The following is a 19,184-nucleotide window of genomic DNA, read 5'->3' as shown; positions in this document are numbered from 1 at the left end:
TCATGCAGATTTATGCTACAAGCTCTTTGTAGAATTGTACAGTAAGAAAGTTATTTCCCTTAACCAGGAAATTAACGTTCTTAGAATTGACAGACAGTTGACCCTGAAAGGTCAAGTAAATATCTACAGCGGATCTAAATATTTATAATTAATTATAACTAGTTATGATTAATTATTCATATTTCCCTTATGAGCTGATTCGCTACAGAATCCATTATTGTTTCTCAATCAAGAACTGCACATTTTTCCTGATACACAACACTCAAAAGGGACAGATTTGCTGTTTATGCATAAGCCACATTGCTTTAGGGATGTTCTGGTTAAACTTCTAAATTGATATAATCAGAAGCCGATAAATTCTCTTATTGTAGGCCAAAACAAAATGCCTGGAGAAACCAGAGGCTTTTCAAATAAAACTGTAGCCATGCCATATATGTAAACAAAGATATTTCTGTTCAGAATATGGTATACGGTATTCCAAAATGTCATGCAATTAAGATCAGATTCATTTGTGTTGCCAGAGCTCGTATGTTTGAGAATTCAGTACAGATATTTTAAAGATGTGGCTCTGAATCATAAAAAACCCTTTTACCTTCTAAATGAATTTGTATTCAAGCAGATTGATGGAGATACTCTGGATAACAAGTGCCTTGTATTTTATTAAATAGCAGGATTATCGATAGCTGTTATGTACTGCCTTTGGCGGCCTGTGGTTTTTACGCATTTTATAAAGACCAAGATCAAAGAACTTGATACAGGGATTAGACTTCGACCGTTTCCAGCGTCTCACGTCCTCAAAGTAAAACAGCAAATCTATACATGAAAAAGCCTGTGATCTGTTACGAGTAACACAATCGTTATATATCAATGGGAATAGGCCAAAGGTTTCGAATTGATATTTTGATATCACATCTTAATCTAACAAACTGAAATGCTAACATGAAACAAACAGAAAAGTAGTTAGTAGAAAAGCTGCCCCATGGCCCATTCTCAGTTTTTGGATTAAACACGGTTCAGTCCCAATTGAACGCCATAGGCACAAAAAAGCAGTGGAGGTTGCGGGGATGCGTTTGCCGGCTCAGTGGACCTCATTAGTGTCGAACACTCGAGTATGTGCTTGTGTGGAGCGACCATTAGAGCGCTGTCAGAACAGAGAGCGTACAAGAGCTGTTTTTTTTTTTTTTTCTCACTCTATTATCTGCAAGCACAGCACACCGTGCACGAAGCAATAGGTTGACGCCATACAGGAAGAACATGTCGATGTGTGTATGCAGGGATTATATGGAAGGTACTCTGCCATCTTTCTGAATAACAAAAGCCTGCGTATCTTCCACGAAGAAGCCCAGGGGAGACAAATCGCCCTGTAAGCCTGTGTACAACCAACTCTAAGTACTCCAAACCCAGCATGAAGGTTGCCTTGTCACCAGGCCGAGCATGAGCATCACAATGTATGAAAAGAAAATCACTGAACAACCGATTCTGTGACAGGATTATTAGCTTTTGTATTCAAAGTGTCCTTGAGGGGTTTTTGTCCGTGTTGTTGGATCCGATAGGAGAAAACACTTGCTGTTCTGAGCTTTCACCTCATTCTTTATATGCTATTGGTTTTGAAAGGCAGCAGACTTGCGGTTTGAGGACAGTGAGCTTTGAGAGACATTCTTCAGTTTGTCTGTCTACTTTTGATTGTTAATTTTTGACTTACAGAGGTATAAGCAGTATGACAGCGGAAGTTTGTTCTCATCAGTACAGAAAGTCAAATTTACAAAATGTGTGTCCTCGTAAGGCTGAATACATCTGAAATTCACTTGTAACTGCTAGTAAATTTCACAATTAATTACAAACAAATGGCAAGGAGCATGTCAAATTGTACATCAAATTTTAAAGTAGAAATACTAAAATAGTATTTTAATTTGTATTTTTTTAATTATTATTTTGCAGTGTAAGCTGTGAGCCAGCTAAATTATTCCAGTTCAGTTATACACTGCTACATTTTCCCACAATAGGCAGGTACATTTGACAAATCTGTAGGCTAACTCTTAATCATTCCTCAGTTATTCACTAACGTGCCTTTCTGGAGCTAATAACATCCAAAATCTAATTTATGCTGCTTTAATAACTAATATTGGAATAAAACAAAAGGCAGGCAGGAATTTACTAATTACATTCACCAGAGGTCTTTTAGATGGCACACATACAAAATTGGTAATTAAGGAATATTAACAACAATATTGACATGAAAAAGAGTTTTAAAAACCTTCACTGCCTTTGGCTGGTTAACTTTTGTAGCTTTAATAAGCTATTTAAAAACAAATATCAACATTAAGTTCAACAAGGCTGCATTTATGTGGTACAGAAATATTGAGAAATATTAATACAATTTAAAATAGCTTGTTTGCTCTTTTAATATATTTTAAAATGCATTTTTCCTGTGATGACCAAGCTGAATTATCAGCATCATTACTCCAGTCTTCAGTGTCATATGATCGTTTAGAAATCATTCTAATATGCTGACTATGAAATATGCTCAAGAAATATTTCTAATTATTATCATTGTTGAAAACAGTTTTTGCTGCTTAATACTTTTGTGGTGACTGTGATACTGTCACGACTGTGCCGGAGGGAAGGAGCGCAGGAGACGCGGAGAAGCGTTACACAGTCTTTTAATGAACAATCACAGAGGTAAATCCACAACAGGAACGAGGAATGACACACAAACATAACCAGTAGACCCGACAAACACTAACTGAATGGACTGGGGCTTATAAACACAGGATAACGAGGGACTAATCATGGGGACTAAGGAGACACACCAAATTAAAGGTGGGATATGTATTTCCGGGATATGAGTCGGGCCGAGTACAAAAACAAACTCGTAGCCAATCAGCTGTTAGGGGCGTGTCTACTGATGATGTGGAGGAGAGAGTGCGCTTAGTGCACAGGACAGACATTAGCCGAGCCGAGCGACAGAAAGATAGAGATGGCGGATAAAAAACAAAAGAGGAAAACATCTGCGGAACAAAAGAAGGCTTACGATAAGGCAAGAAGTAGGACCCGTGTAAATATCGGATCAGCTTTCCAGCACTGGAGAGAACTCAAGGAGCGGGAAGGCCTGCGATCGGACACCGAGGTTGCTTTATTTCTTCTTGATAGGTGAGTAACACCGTGTTTACACCGGACGCGACAGTTGTCGCACCGCGCGGCAACAGCTAAAGTCTGTCTACACTGGACCTGTCTAAAGCGACCTTTGAAAATAATTTGAATATGTGTCAATACGTCATAAATAGAACGCAGCAGCAGTTTTCTGTCCGGGATTTGTAGTGCCACGCCGCGCCGCATCCAGTGTAGACAGCATCACTGATTATAATGAGTTCTATAGTATTTTGTCGCGCCGCACCACTTGCGTCCGGTGTATCTATAGCACTGATCCGCTCGCGTCCGGTGTAGACACGGTGTAACATTGGTTTTGCTTTGTTTCACAAAACTAATTGTTGCTTGGGTTGCGTACGAATGTGTGGGGCGGAGCTATCAAAATAGGGGCAAGACCCTTTTGGGGTAGGGGTGTGTTTGTTTTGGTGATTTGAAATATCAACATTGGCTACCAGAAACCACTTACCCCACCTTTAACACAATCAACAAGAGGGAGAAACTGGGTCACGGGGAGCAAAACACACACAAACAGTCCATGGGCGTGACATATCGCCCCCCTCCCGGAAGGTGCATCCTCGCGCCGCAGGAGCAACATAGGAAGGGCTTGGAGCTGGAACAGGAGGAGCCGGGCGGGACCCAGGCCACAGCCATGAAGGTGACCCACAGTGGAGACGACGGAGGGAGGGGACATGGAGGAGGAAGGGCCAACGACTCCATGGGCCCGACCAACGGTGGCGGAGCAGGTGGCGGAGGAGCCAGAGGCGGAGACGGAGAGCCGATGAGCCAAGGCGACGGAGAGGATCCAGAGGGCCAAGGCGTTGCAGATGTGGAGGTGGGGATCCGAAAGGCCACAGTGGAGCCGGAGCGACAGAGGACTGAGGAGGAGCCGGAGGGACGAAGGGAAGAGGCACAGCCGGAGGAGTGGAGTCCCGAGACGCAGGAAGGTCGATGCCAGACCAAGGCGGGACCCGCGGCGCTCGCTTCGTATAGATGGTGGGCTGAGGGCGAGCAGAGGGGCTGCCAGACGACAGCGGTGGAGGAGGCAGGAGAGGGTGGGTGGGCAGGCATTTGTGAGCCTCCTGGCTTAACTTGGGACCAGGAGCCCTCTCTGGGCTAAGCTCGGGGACTGGAGCCCTCTCTGGGCTAAACTCGGTGACTGGAGCCCTCTCAGGGCTAAACTCGGGGACTGGAGCCCTCTCTAGGCTAAACTCGGGGACTGGGTCTCTCTCTAGGCTAAACTCGGGGACCGCTGACGGGACCAGCGGGGACGAAGGAGAGAGGAGAGGGGGCAAGTTGGCTTCCAGCTCTGTTTCCCAGTCTATAAGGTCCCCCTCGAAGTCCAGCAGTCCCAGATGTATAATCAGCTCACCCTCAGCTGCGGTGCAGTGGGCAGAGCTCCACTCAGCACTCTCTCTGTCCACGGCATTCTCCCTCGTGGCGGGCTCTGTTGCTGGCTCTCGCACCTTGACTGACGTCACTTGCAGCTCCGGCTCCACGACTATCCGTTGCTCTGTCGCTCCATGCAGCAACGGCTCGTCGGCCACGGCGAGCTCGGGCTCTCCGTCAGCGGTGGGCTCGGGTATGCATCATAACTGCGCCAAACTGGCATCATAGAATGCACAGAGCGCGTCGTCCGGGTAGCTGGAGAGGTTGGCGAGCACCAGGAACAGTCTTGTGTGGCCCTCGAGCGATCTCTCCCCCTGCTCCAGCTGGAGGAGGAGGTATTCCGGACGAAGGAGGGGATCCATGGGCAACGGAAACAAAAAACACTGAGGAAAAAACGGAAACAAAAACGGAGGGAACACACGGAGGTAACTGCTTGTAGGTCGGGTCTTCTGTCACGGCTGTGCTGGAGAGAAGGAGCCCAGGAGACGCGGAGAAGCGTTACACAGTCTTTTAATGAACAATCACAGAGGTAAATCAACAACAGGAACGAGGAATGACACACAAAACATAACCAGTAGACCCGACAAACACTAACTGAATGGACTGGGGCTTATAAACACAGGATAACGAGGGACTAATCGAGGGGACTAAGGAGAAACACCTGGAATCAAATTAACACAATCAACAAGAGGGAGAAACTGGGTCAAGGGGAGCAAAACACACACAAACAGTCCATGGGCGTGACAGATACATTTTATTCAGGATTTTTTGTTGATGAATAGAAATAGAAAACAAGGTCTTTAATCTCATCAATTTGATGTATGCTTGTGGAATAAAAGTGTTAATTTCTTAAAAAAAAAAAAAATACTAATCCCAAACTAGCACTGCCCATTTGTGATAAAATTACATGAAATTAATGTTAATAGCAGATGGAAACAGGATAAAATGATTATTTGTCAATAGTCCAAATTGTGCTCTTCACACCCATTGGCTCCAAAATATGATTTGAAGTCTAATGTATGTTGTGTTTGGAAAGCGACAGCTGATTTCGAGCATATGTTTCATTATGGATCAGTTTTGCTGTTGGGTTTATCTGAGGTAAAGATTTGCTCACTCCCATGCTCGCTTTCCATTTAGCAACTGTGTAGGATGCCCAATTAACACTGTGATTCGGTTAACCTCTTGATTGATTAAATTCCTGTGAATATTTTGTCTTTGTAATTATAAACCAGAATATTTTACATTAATTGAGTTTGTTTTATAAAATCAAACAGGTAAGTTGTCCGCCTGGTTTCAGAATGTGATATAATCATGCTGCCTTTCCATTGATTCTCTGTCAGACCTATATGTGTACATTTAATTAGGTTTGATAGTGCTGAATTGCCCACTGTGCATTTATATCAAGGAGCAAAAGTGCAGCATTTAGATTGTAATCTAATTAATTTATATGCAGTTTTGCAGTTCCAGCAGTTTTTGTAATGCACGTTTTTTTCCAGCCTCTCTTACCCTCAGGCTTTTCTACTGTATCTTTAAACATTGCCTGTAGCTCAAATAGTAAAGTGTTAGCAATGCCAAGTTCATGGGTTTGATTCCCAGGAAATGCTAAAAAAAAAAAAAAAGATGCATATACAGAAATTACAGAGTTTAAACAGCAGTTTGAATGTACTAATACAATTTTTTTTTTCACACAATTTACTAATATACTTTGTATTTATATCAAGGAGCAAAAGTGTAGCATTTAGATTGTCAGTCAATTCATTTATATGCAGTTTTGCAGTTCCAGCAGTTCTTGTAATGCAAGCCACAGTTTTGAATGCCCATTGTCCAGCCTCTCTTACCTCAGGATTTTCAACTGTACCATTTTTTAATTCACACAATTCACTAATATAATTTGAATAGGTACAAGTTTGGGGTCAGTAAGATTTTTTAATGTTTTTTATGCTCACCAAGGCTGCATGTATTTGATAAAAAAGTACAGGAAAAACAGTAATATTGTGAAATATTGTTACAATTTAAAATACCTGTTTTCTGTTTTTAATATATTTTAAAACATTATGTATGTGATGGCAAAGCTGGATTTTCAGCAGTTATTATTCCAGTCTTCAGAGAATTTAATATGCTGATTTTCTGGTCAAGAAATATTTCTTATTATTATCAGTGTTAAGAAACAGTTGTTCTGCTTAGTATATTTGTGAGTTATTTGAAATAGAAATATTTTGTAACATTATAAAATCCTTACTGTCACTTTTGATCAATAAAATGGAACTGTACTGAATATTATATTTTAGTTTTTGGCATATTTGACTTTTGCTCCATTTTACTTTTACATGCCCAGTAAAGTTCTAACGCAGTGGTGCATATTTGCAGTGTGACCCAGCAGAACCACCGTTTTATTGTGTGTGATTTGTGATTCATCATTAATGCAGTGCACCGTGTATGTGCAGGTTCTCTCCGGTCAGCGAAAATGCCCCCGTGGGAATGGTCGCAGGAGTCATCTTGGCGGCTGCCATAAATCAGATCATCGTCTACTCCATCATCGAAGGAAATGAAGGCGGTGAGCACTAACCAGATTTGCATAATTTATTTAGTGAATAAGGTGCTAAAACCATGCAGAAAGTGCATGCAATTAAACCGTCACTGGCAGTTCTCATACATACAGTACAAGCGTATACTTCAACCAGACTATGGTTTATTCTCTCCTCAGAAACCTCAGTGAAAAAAAAGACAAGATTGCGGGAAATGTCACACTGGTCTTTTATGAGCTGGATATTATTGTATTGTAATAAATTATAGTTTGTAAGACATCAAGCACTGGATAATGACAGCCGACTCCTAGACGGTGTTTTTTAGGTGGCTGTCAGCTGCAAGTTATCAAAAGCTCTGAGAGAGAAGGTTTTGTTTGAAGGAGTGCACTTCCTGTTGCCGTGTGTCATCAGAGAGCAAGCGAGAGCAGGAAGAGGGAGGTGTGTGTGATTAAATCCTCTCTGTTCAAAATGTGTTCAGCTGAAATCACATTTGAATACATCTGGCGCTGGTTTAAAGTGATGGGGAAATCGTTTCGGTACATTCTCATTAGACAGAATCAAGAAGCGTAGATTGGTAATCAAAGGGCTGTTTTCATTAACTAGAAAAAGCCAGGAAGAATAAGGTAATCATCCCACCCTTCAAACCGCCAAGATCCAAGGCGTTTAATGTGATGGCATCACCCTAGATCAGAGCTAATCCTTTATGAATGTTAATGAGACTCAAGAGGTGGGTAGTGCACTCTGGACCTGAAATCCCAATATAGCTAAGTGCATTAACAATACGCTACATGGAAGCGGGGAAAGGGTGAGTTGTAAGACCTGGACTTAGCCGGGCCAAGAATTACTGATTGAGTAATTGACAATATAGTTTTTTGTTGTTGTTTTTTTCCTGTAAATGCAATGGGAAAAAAAATGTTTATATAGTGAAGAACCGTGGTAATCCCTATTTTGGATAATCCAGTGAATAAAATCCAGTGAATGCTTTAAAAATTATGTGTACTTCATCTCAACCCTTGTGAAAAAGTAGTGCGCTTAACTGTGTACTTGTGTAACATGTGTACTTAGAATATTTTTAAAAAAACTGTATTTGCAGGTAATAAAATATTAATTAAATAAAAGGCCACTTAAGTGTACTTAAAGTACACTTCAATGACTATATGTTTCTTAACACACTTAAGTATGCTTTAAAAAAATTGCACTTCGTAATAATGTCAAAATAAAAGCATAAAAATAAAAAATAAAAGTTTTTTTGTGTTGACTATCGTGCTAAAGCACATGTAAAGTACTTTTAATTGGAGTGTTTGTTATTACATTTAGTTAATACAAATTAAAAACAAAAGCAAATTAATATGTTTTAAATGTACAAAATTGTGACTTCATCATTACAAATGTGTAATTTGTAAAATACAAAAGTTTATTATAGTAATTTATTATAAATGCTTGCCAGTACATTCAGCAGTACACTTTTACCATGTTTCAAAAGCAATAGAATTATGAAATTACATTTAGAGGTGTACTTAAGTCCTACTAAAGTGGGTCTAAAAATCACTCTTAAGTTCAACTAATTGCATTTAAGACAAATTTAAACTATAATACATTTTTTTATTAATTGTAAATAACATACAATTAAGCATCCAAAAACATTAAATTCAATTTACACTTAAGTATGTTATTTTAAGTATATTATTTCTGTAATATGTACTCCTTTTTTTAAAGTATGCTAACGTGTGCTTTTTTCCACAAGGGATTTGATTATTATTATTTATTAGATTTGTTTTCCCATTTTATTTTGGAAATGTACAGACACATAAGTCTAACACTATATAATAAATATCTAAGATTACAATGCATAATTCCCGACTGTGTGTTTCTGAGTGTGAAGCAGTTGTAAAATAGCAATTAAACACACCCGCTGTCCTTCTCCTGTTGCGACAGGTGAATTCATTGTGAACAACATCACTGGAGTTATCAGCACTGCCAAGCCGCTGGACTACGAGAGCAACAGCAGTTACGTCATCCGCGTGGAAGCAGACTCCATGAGGGTGGTGTCGTCCAACCTACGAGCCCCATCCAAAAGTGAGGCTTCCTTTAATGCCCATTCACATCATGGACAATATCTATAAAGTTTCAATAATTGTCTGATTCTTAGAGAAGTAAACGCTACAACTATAACGTTAGTTGTTCTCCCAAACAGAGAAGCAATATCAATGGAATCAATCAATTTTTTTCAGCAGGTGAATGATTAATTATTGACAGAGTAAAAGAGTAAAGAGTACGAGCATTTAAAGTGGCAGACGACAAAACTGCAGCTCATGCTTATAATAAACAGAACTTTATCATCTGTTGGTGTGGACGCTAATATAGTTATAGTTATCTTCACATTTATCGTTCTTGATGTGAACTGGCCTTTACCCTTTTTTTTATCCTTTTTACGGATTTAAACCGTCAAATGTGTTTAAAGGAATTCTAGACTTGGTTTCTGAACACATCAGTCAAATTATCCAAAATAAAGAGCATTCTGTATGGGTCTGCTTTTGACCCTGGAACATTTTATGTGGCTTAAAAGCTTGTTCAGAGAGTTTTTGCTTTTTCATTTTATTTTGGAGTGAATAAAACACCTCCTTTCCAGCATGCCAGAGCAGAGCATCTCAATGTAATAAAAATATAATCGTAAATGACTTCCTGTCATCTTGTGTTCCGTTAGCATGGGTGGATGGGCGGCTGCTTGTCCATCTTTTCCATGTGGAGTTGATTATGGAAAATCATTATTTGAGAAAAGCATTCATGATTAACCAGATTAGACAGCTATGCATATTGATTTCTTTTTTCTCATTTAATGTTCTAAGTACGCAAACCTGGTGATAAAATCCAAAAGATTAGTTGCGTCCAGTCAGTCTGTCAGCTTAGTGGTTTTAATTGATTGTTTAATGTGAGTTTTAATTCATTATATCTTGTCAGTGTGCTTGTGAGAGCTGCCAGGTCCTTATTTTAAATAAGACCTCATGGTTCTCATGAATATCCAGATGGAGTAATCAGGGCCACTGCTGGCCAAATGGGTGCCCTAAGCAGGATTTTATTGTTGTGCCCCTCTCCCTAAAATATTATGGAAGTAAAAAAAAAAAAAAAACTACTATAGGGGTCAAAATAGAACTTTAATAAAATATAAAAGTAAATAAATAAATAAACTGTATTATTTACTAATTACAATTGTAGCTCAGACAGTTACCTATGGCTATGACTTTATTAATACAGTTTTCTGATTGATTTTATAGTCTCAAGCATTCAGAAATCACGCAAAAGAAAATTAAGCAGTTTTACTATGATAAAACCATGGTTAATTTGTGTAAGGGTTGTGATGTCCACATGTTTTTTGTTGAAGAAATTATAGAGGCTGTGTCATCTATAGCAAAAAGGTGGCCAAAAATGAAAGATTAAGTGGATATTTGAATTAAATGTTCGGTCAACAGCCTATTAAACAAGGATTTGATTGTCTGAAGTGTAGCAGCAGCAAGTACATGGCCTTTGGCTCCCTTTGCAGGCATTTCTGATAACATGTACAGGTGCATCTCAATGAATTAGAATGTAACCAATCATTATTGCCTCATTGTTTTTTATATAATGCATTTTAAGTCATTTTAAAAGCTATTGTTGGCTTAGGTCTGTTTTTATAACCACAAAAAAATATTATCTTAATACTTCTTTGTAAATTATTATTTGAAGTAACAAAACCACGGTTAATTTGCGGTTACCATGGCTACAAGAACGATGATTTTTGGTGTTATTCGGGTTAAAACCATGGCTAATTTTCGTAAGGGAACATGGAAACTCAGAGAGAATATTAGATGCGTTGGTGGTGGTAAAATTATTAAGGACATTAAAACCAGTGCTTGAAGTGGGCTGGTACGCAGTATTCTATATTTTAGCCTTTAGAGTACCTGCACTTTTTTGTGCATACCGGCACTTCTGACATGTTGTCAGAATATACTCAGAGCAAAAGCCTCAGGGTCTGGGTGATTATATGATCCCATATATGATTAGAAAGGACACTATATCATTATATATAGATCAGTGCGGTGGTCAGAGATTTAGCGATTCTGAATGGATACGTATAGTAGTAAAGGCAGGCGATTTAGTGGTCGCCTGCCTTTACAGTGGTCCAGCGCCTCCCTGTGGTCCTGTTTGGTATCGCAGCTTGACTTGTGCTAATTTGTATTGAAAACTTTTATTTAATTATTAATTGATTGATTGATTGATTGTGGCACTATACATACATTGTGAATTATTAAAAAGTACTTATTTATTTAATATAAATAAATAATGAAATAAGTAAATAAGGGGGGGTGAGTACCGACACTTCTTTTTTTCCACTTCAAGCCCTGATTAAAACACGTTATTAACGTCAACAGCCAAAAAAGTTTCACAGGATTATGAATGTGCCTGAAAGTGATGCACAGGCTTCGTTTTCACTTTTTTTTTTTTTTCTCGGCGCCAGATTGCTGATGTCTTTTCACGGGCATAGTTGTCCATCAATTATGATCATTTGCATTCAGCAGCAAACTTGAGGAGCAAGTGGTCACGGGTGCGGATGCGGGAATGGTGCGTCACGTTTTTTTTTTTTTTTTGAGCAACTGGGATGGTGCCCCCCTGGGAGTTGGTGCCATACGCAAACTGAGTACTCTGCATATAGGGAGCGGCGGTACTGGGAGTAATCATAAAAATATGAGGATTGTGAATTGATTTAAAATTATAATTAAATTCATTACTGAGAAAAGTCTCCAAATGAAGAGAATTTAAGAACATTACATTATTGTGGCAGACAAAAGCATTACAAAAAGTCAATATATTGTTTAAAAGACTTGCTTTATGTTTTCAGGGGGTTACTTGCTGGTTTTATTCACTGTTGTTGGTTTTCATTTCATCCAGTGGTCAGCGATCCTCTTGTGTCGTGTCATTCTGCTCTGTGCTGTGATGCTTCAGTGCTCCACTCGGAGTGACTGTGCAGAAATGGGCAGAAGGTTCTGGAAACCCCTTGGCATGAGCGCTGAAGTCTGTCAGATGATAAATCGTGTCGTTGCTTTCATACCCCCGCAAAATATGACTCTGCCTTTTACTTTGAGAGGTGACAGATGATGGTCTTGAAGGACTTGATGAAGAAATGCTGTGCTCCATAAAGAAATGTACTTCAGCAGCTTAGATGTGCAAAACTGAGTTTGTAGGGCAGAGTTGTGGTGATCACCTGAGTTTGATTGTAATTGCTTTGAGGCATTTTCCATGAGAGCAGTACACTTGTTTTTGGTTTGAGAACTAGCATAAATACTGGCTAGTTTTAAACACATAAATAGTTTAAAACATTTCATGCTAGTTTGAATTACTTCTGAAATGTAAAATCATACAAAAATATAATAATTTTGACATCTGTTGAATTGATATTTACTTCATTGTAGTTAAAAGCTATGTTTTATTTAAGATATTTTAAACATTTTAATTACTGTTGTGTTGGCTGCATTGTCAAGTCGGCATGAAATGGAAAGTCTCCCTGTTTTCTAAATGCATATAATTGATCTTACTGTGAATTATTCATTTGTGCATATGAAAAATAAATAAGTAAATAAGCTCATAATTTTTTATCAAAATGTCATCTAGTGAAACGATATCATTCTCCAATCATCTGCAAGTCTGCTTAAACTTCGCCCCTTTCTTACAATCAACTGCATTCAACTTACAATCATAATTTGTTTTAGTCGTATGTATGTCACAATAAAGAAGAAAATATCTGTCACTACTTCTACTACATCAATAATTTTATCATTCAACTTGTTGAATGTTGTTGTAAGGATTTTTATTTTTTTTATTGGATTTTATTCCATTTTTTTTATCAAAATATTATTTTGATGTTTACTAAATGTGTGTAAAAATACAAAATCCCCCGAAAAAACTGTATTCATATTTTAGATGCAGGTTTAAAATTTATATAATGTTCTTGTGTGATTTTTTTTCACCTCACAGGCAACACAGCAAAGGTCTTCATTGATGTGCAAGATGAGAACGACCATCCTCCTGAGTTCACTAAGCCCTTTTACCTCGGTGGGGTTGCTGAGGATGCCAAGACCTTCACCTCTGTTTTACAGGTCCAGGTAAAGTGTCTTCTCCCGCAGAATTGTAACTCTATCCATGAGGCTTCAGACAGCACTCCCACAGATAAGCCAAGGACTGTTCACTAACTGATGCATATTGCATCCGAATGGCAGGAGCAGGCTAAATCGCTACCTGTAATATGATTGGCTAGTTTTCCTGACCTGGAAAAGTCATAGATAATTAATCAAATCTTAAAAGTCATGGGCATGTCTTTGGTGAATATGCGTTTTTATAAAATTTCAGTGGTTTGCTATTGCTCTTGCTTAGAGAAAAATGTGTTCGCAAACCTTAATAATGTTAGAATTGTTCCTGTGGCTCAGTGGTAGAGCATTGCGTTAGCAACGTAAAAGGTCGTGGGTTTGATTCCCAGGGAACACACATACTGGTAAACAATGTATAGCCGTAACGACTGTAAGTCGTTTTCTTCTGTGCTGGTGGTTGAAGTGTGTTGGTTCCGGTGTCCGTGTGAGGAGGTGTTGTTCTCTGGTTGGTCAGATTGCTGATCTCGGCTGAGGAGTTTAAGTCTACTCAGCTGGGGTCTGAAAGATTGGATCATCTTGAGACAGCTTGTAAAATGCCATGGCTGTGGGGGCCCGCTGATACAGATCTCACCACAACTGTCAAAAACATGGACAAGGGCACCGCATTCCCTGGAAAAGAAAATGAATCAGAAATCCACATAAATCAGCCAGGATTTCTCAGATAGCACGGACTGTGTCCTTTTCCAGCCGCTGTTCCTCTATCTCGCTCTGTATTTTTTTCTGTTTTCTTTGTCTTTACTAGTACTTTTCGTTCTAACAATGACTTTCTCATCTCTGATTAACCCTGTCTCTTACTCAAATCTGTTTTCAAACATTTATTCTAGCCTGAAACATGCCCTATGCAAGTACATAAACAGACACTTCTGGCATCTCACGCTCGATTTTAAACATTTTTGCATGCGTTTATCCATTTCTGTGTGATTTATAATACACACACTATAGCAGACATTTGCAAAAAAATGTCATCTGTCACGGCAGAGTAAAAGTTTCATGAGTTTCACATTTATGGCTAACAACCTCAATAATTACTGGTAATCCGATTTAATAGCAGAGATTTGAAGGTAATTCTATCACCCCCTTGAGTACAGAAGTGCTAGGGATGTCAAAGGTAGCAGTAAAATATAAAGTTGATGCTAAAATGTAAGTAATGTAATGCCAGTACAGCATCAGTAATACTGAGTACTGATGCTATAGCTCCGCCCCCTTGGTTACTGTTGCTAACTCAGACAAGCTTTGTAGAACATAAACTAGAGATTTCATTGATCAGCGCATTTTTCAATAAAATTTGCATGGACTTATGTGAATTGTGACATTGCAAGGCACTTTTCTGCCATTTTTTCCCCCCTAGTTAAAAGAGTGTAAGTGAACAGAACAATTCCTAATGTTTCTACAATAGACCTGTCACTGTCTATTATGTCATTAATATTAATCAAATGACACTATTGCTATCCAGCTTCTGGCTGGATAACTTTTTAATAGGTTTTTCATTGTAGAGCATACAAAAAGCTAGGCTGAAAGGAAAAAAAAAAAAACTTTATTATTAATTTTAATTACAAACCCCCTTTGCCAATAATTTAAAGGGATAGTTCACCTTCAGTTGCTGGTCCCCATTGACTTCCATAGTATGGGGGGAAAAGACATTATGCAAGTCAATGGGGGCCAACAACTGAAGGTATGTACAGTATGTATAATTTTACTTTACATTTAATTACTTATTTTTTTTCCAGTTTCAGACTGTTTATTTGCATTAAATACCCAGCAAACCCCAAGCACTGTTGATTTCATTAGTGTCTTTGTTCTGTTGTTTTTTTTTTGTTCAGTTGCGTGTAATTGGTTTCTCTCTTCTTTTTTTATATTACGGTTTTCTTGCCTTGAATAATTACAATTTTAATTAAAACATTTTTCTTCAGATATACTTGAAGGCTAATTTAGTTTAATATTTATACTAATGTTTCACTTCAAAGAAGTGGGTTTAATAGTATATTAGTTTTTACAGTGGTATCAAAATTCCAATGTCTTTCACAAGCGTCTAAATTTACGTACTTGCTTAAATATGTTTCAGGCCTCAGAACTACAACCTGTAAAAGTCGTCCATGTAATTATCTCAGTGTTACTCTAATCAGACATGCAGGCCACGTGCAGTAACTCAGGCAGGGGTTCACCTCATATGACTTCACCCTGCCTTAAGTTCATGTGCAGACTAAAAGAACAGCGACTGTGATGCTATCAGGTGCCCGGCGTCCTGTATTCGTTCAAGGAGACCTTATTAGCCAAGACCCCAGACTGAGTTAAGCCATGCAGCAGAAGCCCGGGGTTTTATAGGGTGACGTTCACTGCGAATACAGATTACCATCATCAGTGTCTTCTGTTTACATGAAGAAACGTCTGAGATATGAAGTTCAGCGGGCAAACATCCAAATATGCTGCCTTGACACACGGTCTTGCATTTAGTCTATTTCTCAGGTGTCGCAGAAATCACTTACTATAGATTTTTGTTCAAGCTGCAGCTCAGGGTTTTGTAGATTAGACTAATCTACTTTGAAATCCCTCTTTAAATAGTTCTGAGGAGAAAAAGGCGAGAACATTGAAACTGTTCCTTGCTCTGCCAACCCTAAGCACAGAGAGTTGGTGAAAGAACTGCTTTTATATTGCATTGTAGAAGCACTTTCTCCGATTAGCCCTGCATTCATTGTTCTGTCCCGATCTGATAATTAATTTATGCAATTTATCAGCCTTCTAAGAAAACATTACCTTTCTGATGTTCCTTGAGCTTAATCTGAGGTAGAAATGCGAAGAAAGAAAAGAGAAAGGGACTTCAATTTAAATTTCACAGTTTCGACTCAAGGTCTGCGCTGCAGAAGCTATCAAATGTTTCAGCTGATGAGTTATGCATTCTGTTGACGCTCAGCCTCACTAAATGACCAGTTCAAAGATGGACCTTTTGTTTGCATGAGTCTTTAATACACACTTACTGTATCTATTGAAACGGGTCTTCCATGCATATTGGAAAAATATCTGCCTTCTGAGAAAACATTGCCTTTTTGGTGTTCCTTGAGTGTAATCTGAGGTATATATATATATAAAAAAACAAATGGAAAGAGAAAAGAAAAATGAGACTTCTGTGGAAATACAGATTCAATTTCAAAATGTTTTGACTCAAGATCTGTGCAGCAGTAGCGATCGAAGGTTTCCACCAAGAGTTGTGAATTGTGTCCGCGCTCAGCCTCACTATATGACCAATTAAAAGACAGACCTTTTATTTGCAAGGGCCTTTAATACACACTTACTGTATATAATGAGATGGGTCTTCCAGGCATATTAGAAAAAATATCTGCTTCTAAGAAAGCATGGCATTTCTGATGTCCCTCGGGTTTAAGTTGGGACACAAACACAAAGAAAGAAAAGGAAAACGGTTACGACTCAAGATCTGTGGGTTTCCACGGCCGAGTCGTGCATTTTGTCCATGATAAGCCTCACTAAATGACTAATCAATAGACGGACCTTTTGTCTGCAAGGCCTTTTATACACACTTACTGTATTTATTGAAATAGGTCTCACAGGCATATTGGAAAAAGTCTCAATTGTGTTAATGACTCTGCCTGGTCCGGGCACCCTGCTGTCCGTTCCTCTCTCTTGTAAAAAGCCATTAACACAGTGGAGTGCTATAATGTTCAAGCTGAGACTGAAGCCAATGTGTCATCAGCATTGTGAAATCGGAGCTTGGAGCTCCTCCTAAAGGCCAGAGGGGGAAGTGCGTGCGCCGGCAGAGGTTGAGTAGCTCTGTGTTGTAGGTGATAAGTAGCTTGTGGCTATTCCTCTCTTTGACATGTCTGTGCTCTATTGTATCTGACAGGCTGTGGATAAAGACACAGGGAATTATAGCGCCATGCTGTACAGGCTGATTATCCCCCCAACTACTGACGGCAAAGACGGCTTTGTTATTGAGCCCTTCACGGGAGTAATTAAGACAGCCATCATGTACAGAAACATGCGGCGCTCCTACTTTAAATTTGACGTGGTTGCTACCGACGACTACGGGGAGGGACTCAGCAGCAGTGCTCAAGTGGTGGTACGTATGTGATCCAGAAGCATAAAGTTGAGTGTTTTTGCATTGTTTCCCATTCAAAAGACTCTTTTGAGCAGGATCTTTTTAATTAATCAGTCAAAAAGACAGAGCATGAGTTACCAGTCGGATCCCTTATTAACTGAATCAGTCATAAATATAACATTTGACACACTTGAACAGAACTTTCAAGTCATATCTTCACTTTCATTCACATCGTTTCATATGACAACATGTAGTTAAAGGCGTTTTCAATCCTATAGATGCCACAGACCCCAAATAGGATTGTCCTTTTGAGAGGGACCCTCATTCTAAACTTTAAAAGGCAGCTATATATGTTCATGTATAAAGACCCAATTTATGCTGTGAAAAATGTATTTATATTATTATAAATATGTGTAAAATATTATTTGGAAACTATTTGGCTTCGAATACATTACATTATTATGGGTTTTTTTTTCTACTCTCTATAGTGCTGTACTGTTAGATATATGATTTACTTAATTACTATTTTTGTATGAATGTATTTAAATCCAAATAATTTAAATGTATTTATTTATTAGTTTTTTTATTATTATTATTTATATATTTATTAGTAAGTGTTTTTTTTTTTTCATGGACCCCCTGGTATTCCCTTATGGCCCTTTCTGGGGGTCTCCCTGGTCAAAGTTTCAAATTCAGATATTTGGTTTTAATAAATGGTACTTAGATTAAGGAAAAATAGATATTGCCAAACATGTAATTGTTTTCGTTTAGCATATATTTTCCTCAAAAGTAATAAAAGAATCATTAATAGAATCATAAAGGAACCAGAATCATTAAGTGGCATCCGAATCAGGGCAACTGGGAAGGGGCAATTCTAGTGTTGCAAGAAGGATAGAAATTACACACTTCGCCTTTAAATACACAATCCTGAGCCAGTTTGAATAGATTGGTTAAAGTTTAAAGCAGTAATCTGTCCTGGGATGCAGTCCATCAAGTGATTTTACAGCAGAGGCAACTCTGTTAGCTGATTTTAATTAGAAAAATACAGTCCCTGTAAGCTTTCTTGAAGAACATCCAAAGCTAATGCAAAAGAGACATTGATTTTTTTGTGGGATGAGGTGCTCCAGCAGTATTTAAACCCATAAATCAATCTCTCAGTAGCACTCAGTATCTTAAACCTGCACTTGTCCTGTGAGTTAAAGAGGTAGGGGCATTTATTTAATGCCAGCTAGGCCACTCTTAATGTATAGAGCTGGAGCGGTGGAACACAAATTTAGTATTTTCAGGAAAAATAATGCAAGTGCATGGATCCCTCAAAGGTGCTGCTACAAAAAAACACAGAAAACAAGCACAGTGGTAATCCATATGTCTCCCGTTGATGAATCTATGACTTCTGAAGCAAACCAATGCAGTGAACCATTAGGTATGTATGTGAGAAAATAACTAAATAACTTTAAGTAGTATACCAGTGGGGATATTTGAACTGAAGTATAAATAAATACTTCAAATATAATATTTAATTCAACATATATATTTTTTAAACAATCGTTAATATTTTCTGCAGTTAAATTCTTAATTGTATCTTGTTTAAGGATGTTTAGATACTGGAGAACAAGAAAGATACAGATTTTTTATTTTTATTTATGTATTATTATTATTATTATTATTATTATTTTGCTGTATAACAGCACAAGAGTATATAAACAAATCTATAAATTGCTGGTTGATATATGCATTTGAATTTCTTCATTTCTAATGTACGGTACACACAGATTTACCATTAAAGGGTTAGTTCACCCAAAAATGAAAATGTGGCTGTTTTTTATTCACCCCCGATGCATCCTAGGTGTATATGACTTTCTTCTTTCAGACGAATCCAGTCGGAGTTATATTAAAAATTGT

The 19,184-nt window shown here is 38.3% G+C and overlaps 1 protein-coding gene across 1 annotated transcript in view; it reads left to right on the top strand.

Moving 5' to 3' along the window:
* The window catches only part of pcdh15b (protocadherin-related 15b), a 216,475-nt gene that overhangs the window by 165,624 nt on the left and 31,667 nt on the right, over nt 1-19,184 (top strand). The window contains exons 25-28 of the mRNA XM_016495480.1: nt 6,978-7,087; nt 8,994-9,134; nt 13,065-13,192; nt 17,088-17,303. Of these exons, the coding sequence (XP_016350966.1) occupies nt 6,978-7,087; nt 8,994-9,134; nt 13,065-13,192; nt 17,088-17,303 (595 nt within the window). The remainder of the gene's footprint in view (nt 1-6,977; nt 7,088-8,993; nt 9,135-13,064; nt 13,193-17,087; nt 17,304-19,184) is intronic.

This window comes from Sinocyclocheilus anshuiensis, unplaced genomic scaffold (genome assembly GCF_001515605.1).
Source record: "Sinocyclocheilus anshuiensis isolate Anshui unplaced genomic scaffold, SAMN03320099.WGS_v1.1 scaffold466, whole genome shotgun sequence".
Lineage (NCBI taxonomy): Eukaryota > Metazoa > Chordata > Actinopteri > Cypriniformes > Cyprinidae > Sinocyclocheilus > Sinocyclocheilus anshuiensis.
Note: the sequence above shows the minus strand (reverse complement) of the source record. Positions and strands in the feature narration are given on the sequence as shown.